The 5,063-nt window shown below is 40.4% G+C and overlaps 1 protein-coding gene across 2 annotated transcripts in view; it reads right to left on the bottom strand.

Moving 5' to 3' along the window:
- Window positions 1-2,573: 2,573 nt before the first annotated feature.
- Window positions 2,574-5,063, bottom strand: part of setd2 (SET domain containing 2, histone lysine methyltransferase) — a 26,810-nt gene continuing 24,320 nt past the window's right edge. For both annotated transcript variants that reach the window (XM_015022299.1, XM_015022306.1), the window contains one exon: window positions 2,574-4,333. In XM_015022299.1, the coding sequence (XP_014877785.1) occupies window positions 4,172-4,333 (162 nt within the window). In that variant the 3' untranslated portion in view covers window positions 2,574-4,171. The remainder of the gene's footprint in view (window positions 4,334-5,063) is intronic.

Consider the following 5,063-nt stretch of genomic DNA (forward strand, 5'->3'; position numbering starts at 1 on the left):
ATTTTTTTTTCCGCCCTACAACTTTTTCACACACACCCCCCCCCCACCACCCCCCCCCACCCAAAAAAAAAAACATAGGGAGCCTTTATAGTCTCTAATTTGCCTCCAAGAAACTTCTAAATGTTTATGTATTATGGGTAAATTTAGGTGTTTTTCATGGTTTTTCCAGTGTGCTGGATTTCCTGTGGTTGCTTACAGTAATCCTATGATAGACTTGTCATTTGGATTTTACCTTATAAAAGCTTTAAGATGTGAAGGTTTCAGCACCACCGAGCACCAATAAAACCGGCGTAGAAAACAAATAAATGAAGTGTAACAAAAATCTGCTGCTAACATTGAAATTTTAATAATTAAGTGATTAAAAAAAAAAAATTGGTTTGTTGAAGTTTTTAGCAGATGGGTCATTTTTTAATATATTTTGTCCATTTAGAAGCAAAGACTTGAGTGTATTTTATTTGGATTTGATCTAATTATAAATTGGGGGGGGGGGGAAGAACAATATTTTTTTAAACAAAAAAACTTTTGACAAAGATTTGAAATATGCTGCATGTATAAAGTATTTAATTTATACGTATACAACTGCATTTCACAATTCTAATGTTACACATTGCCCTGAACACATCATCTTCACTTTGAAACATGGTTGTGGAAGCAAATATGTAGCGTCCAAGCTGCCTTAGCAGACAGTATGTCTGGTATGCTTATTAATATTCATAGTTTATTTAAAAACCCACATTAAAATCAAGAAAACTAGTGCTTAAACCTCTCCAGAGTTACAACAATTTGCCCATGTAATGATATCTTAGGTACTTTGTCAAAGTCTTAATTACACAGGCTCAGTTTGGCAGGTTTACCGATGACATCAACCTGCTGTTGTTTGGCACCAAATACAGTATTACTTTCTGTAACCTCATTTTGAACTCATTGTCCTCCCTTCTGCATTGAACTGCCATTGTTTACCAATTCCTGTTTCCCACTTGTTGGATTTGGGTGAGGATGTTTGGACCTGCTTGGATTGCAATACGTCTTTTATCAAGGGATTTACAATATTAAGACGCTTCCTGTCCAAAAACCCTGAGGGAAATCTTTTTTTCTTTTCTTTCTTTTTTCCTTTTTTAAATCATTTGTGTGTGAACTCAAAATAACAGCTCGGGTCAAATCCTCATCGAGGAGAGTCTCAGTCTCACTGAACTCGGATCTGTTAATGATCTCTCTGCCTTCAGTTCTAAGCGGGAGCAGGCATCTCGCATGGCCCGAGGCTGCGTTACATGCCATCACACACTCCAGAAGGGACTGCTTAACTGCGGTCTGGAGCACACAGGCATTGGGGTGTGCGGAATGTGCACACACTTAAAAAAAGAGGGGGATGGGTTTGAGGAAGAGAAGTAAAGCACTGCAAGCGGCTCTCTCCGCTTATCAGCAGGTCTCCTCCGTGTTTAGAACAAGCAGATATCTCTAATGAAGGCACTTGATCACTTTTTGTTTCCCTCTTTTGCAGGGGCCAAACATCTGGATAAACTGTGCAAAATGTGCCAGAGTTGTGTTCATGCCATGTGCACCACAGGCCTCGAGGCGATTTAAAGCAGGACTGGGTGAGCACCGAGATGTTAATCATGCAGCAAGTTACGGTACTTTAAAAAAAAAAAAAAAAGTGAAAAAAAAAGTAAAAACTTTTAAGTAACTTGATACTTAGTGGAAATACCTTGCAAAAATATTCATAGCTGCTGAAACTTGTCACAAAAGTTTACTGGGATTTTGTGCAACAGAGCAAGACAAAATAGCAGTAGATTGCGTCGACATCCAGGGCAAACGGATGACTTCGGGACTCACCGAGAGCTACCACCCTGCAACTTTTAGACACATCCTTACTCCGACAGACTGGGATCAAACGGCTAAATTTCCTCACCAGCAGTCATTCAGCTCCGAACAGGCCTGGTAACCAGCCATCCAGGTGTTTTGGAGAAGCTTCTCAAAGTTGCAAGATGGTAGCAGACTTGACTTCAGCACTCCTGCTCTCCACGGTTCGCAGGAAACCATGTAAGTCGGCAGGGGGACGATGGCGGTAGGAGTTCGCCGGTTCGATTCTCGGTCCGCCTGCCATCGGTCCGTTTGTGTCCTTGGGCAAGTCACTTCACCTGGCCTTGTATGCTGGCGTTTGTCAAAAGGACTGATAATGCAAAACTGCAGTCTCACTGTAGCTACAATCCAGTAGCTTGCCATCATGGGTGTGTGAATGTACAATTTGATATTTAAATGCCATATTTAAATGGCATTATGAATAAAATTATTTGTTCCCAACCCTGGTCCCTGCCCTGCATATTTTCAATTTGTCTCCGTTATTACTGAACTATTTTTACCTCTGCATGTGGAGAGCTGGTAGAAAGGCTTTAATAAAAATAAAAAAAAAAACAACAAACGCACACAGACAGTTCTACCTCCAGCAAAGAATGCTCTGCGCATTCCGAATACAATTGCATGCCACACTTTTCAGATTTTTAATTGTAAAAACTAAAGATTTAACATTTGCAAGCTACAAATTTTTTTTACAACACAAAAAAATAGGCCTCAACTTACAAAAAAAAGAGGTTTATTATCTTTTAAAATGTTTGTACACTCGGTATGACAATGTGCTTACACAATACTTACAGTAGAGTAGGGTGGAACTTACTTTTGTACATAGAAAAATAACAATAAAAAAAACAAAAAAACAAACGCCACCAACAATAAACAGAAACAAACATGTTTACCTCCCTGGCCAGTGAAAATAAAATAAAATAAAGAAAAACTGAGTTAGACAGGCTGAAGTGGGAACTGCATCAGGAGGACTGAGCTGGTGAGGATGGGTGGGCTCACTGTGACCGTGGGCCCTTCACTCCTGCTTACAGCTTTGGTAATTTTTTTTTTTTTACACATTATTTACACTTTATTCAAGAAATGATAGTCCTTTTACAAAGTGTTTGCTCATTTAAACATTCCCAAAAACTATTATTCAATATATTCACATATAAAGCAATGTACATGTGTCGGAACTTTGTTTAATGCAATTTAATGGGCTGTGAGGAAGTCGTGATCTAATGCTAAGAGAACAAACCTTTACTGTCAACAGTAAAAAAAAAATAAAAATAAAAATATGGGAAATTAATGAATTCATGGAGCAAAGTCGACCAAACCAAAGGTCTTCAGTATGAGAACTATCTATTAAAAAATACCCAAAGCACACAACATTTTTTAGCAAAAGTTAAAACCGCAATGCTACAAACTTCATTTTTTTAATTTTTTTTTTTTTTTTAGTATTTCTGTAAGAAGACGGTTGGGGAAGGGGCTGGATGAAATAAAAACTGTTCCTCAGTTTAAACAGCACACCAATCAACGACTTTTCAACCCTGTTTCAGGTTGTAAATTGATAAAAGATCAAGTAACGCCCGAGCTCCAACCCCTTCCCCAACCTGCTCATCCTTGGCTGATCCCTCAGTGGACTGCAAGTAAAAGTTCATTTCCCAGTGAGGGCACATTGCTAGGAATTTCCGTTAGGTTGCCACTCGGACCTCGGCCTGTCGGTGGCATTCTGAACACGCACACAAAAAAAGGAGGCTGCAGGCTTTTCTGGTGAAGTGAGCAGGGTTCGGACAGTGAGAGAGTTTGGACCGCGACAGCCCAGATAAAAGCAGCACCAGATATATTTAGTCAGTGGAAGTGGGGCTGGCAAGAAAGAGTCAGCGGAAAGCTCTGCTGACTCTTTTTTTTATCTCACCAAATACTTCAGATCGAGGGCCTGAAAGATTTTAAAAAGAGAGGGATCATCTCAGGAATATCTAATAGTGGAGGGGGGAAACAAACAAAGAAACAAACAAACAAACAAACAAAAAAACCAACAACAAAAAGCTAAAAGTGAGGCAGGCAGTGAACACATTAGTCTCTGTAGCACCCCTCTGTGTCATCGCGCTCAAGCGAGCCACCTGAAAAGTCTTGAATCGTGGAGCCTTCTGTGCGTTTCACGAAGCCAGGAGAGATTCTTGGGCAGCAGTGCAAATTCTTTGACATAAATACATAAAAAAAAGAAAATAAACTACTTCACTGTCCAGGACATACACGAAGGAGTGAAAGGGAAGGCAAAACTTCTCCAGTGTGAGCGAGCGCAGAGGCAAACGGGAAGATCCGCGGCTCGGTCCGGTCAGTACACGTCCGTGTCCTCTTTGGGCCTGTACACGGAGCCGAACCGCTGCATGTACTTTTTGATGTACTCCTTAGTCTTGTGCTTCACATTCTCATTGCACTCGAGGTCCTCGGGGTTCTTGCAGGCTTTCAGCTCCTTGTTCATGACGCCGTGAGTTAGCTGGCGACGCAAAGCAGAGAACCGTTAGCAGATGCCGTCCGAAACCGGGAATGCAGTAAATCACGCAATTACGACACGTAATTACAACGCGGCGTGGTGAAGCGGTTCGATCGTTAATCTCCTTGTAGATGGTTTGCTCTTTATAATTTGGGAAGACCAAATTCCTTTTGGATAAGCCAAACTTATCCATGCACTGCAGTGGCCGATCCACGCGACCGCAAGGAGCCACGCAACTATTTGAGGAAATGAGTGATAAGAGCCCTTAAAGAGAGTTCAAAGATACGGGACGGAAACATGTTTTGCGTGTGGAACGGCTTCTCTCAAGGACGTGACATCGAGGGAGGTCAGCTGTTAAATCAGGGAAGACTTGGGAAATGTTAGTAGAAGCTTAACTTTAGTCAAGTTGTGACTAAACGGAGGCTAATGAAAGGAAGATACTGAAACACTAACAGCACAGAAACAGATTTCTTTTCAGGATTAAACCATTCTTAAGCGTTCTGAGGCAGCTTAAGTAAGTATAAATTATTGCTGGGTGATACGGAAAAACAACAGATGATTTTTTTTTTTTTGCCAAATTTTTTTCTTTTTTTTTTTTTTGCTAATTTCTTTTCTAAGAAAAATAATCAAAAAGTGGCTTATTTCAGTCAACCATCCCTTCTTTGAGTTGTATCAGGGAGTATTAGGGTCAGGCTGTGAGAATTTTTGTTTAATTCTATAATATACAGTCACC

The sequence above is a fragment of the Poecilia latipinna genome, unplaced genomic scaffold, assembly GCF_001443285.1.
Source record: "Poecilia latipinna isolate Pla-1442-1.1 unplaced genomic scaffold, P_latipinna-1.0 Scaffold86, whole genome shotgun sequence".
Lineage (NCBI taxonomy): Eukaryota > Metazoa > Chordata > Actinopteri > Cyprinodontiformes > Poeciliidae > Poecilia > Poecilia latipinna.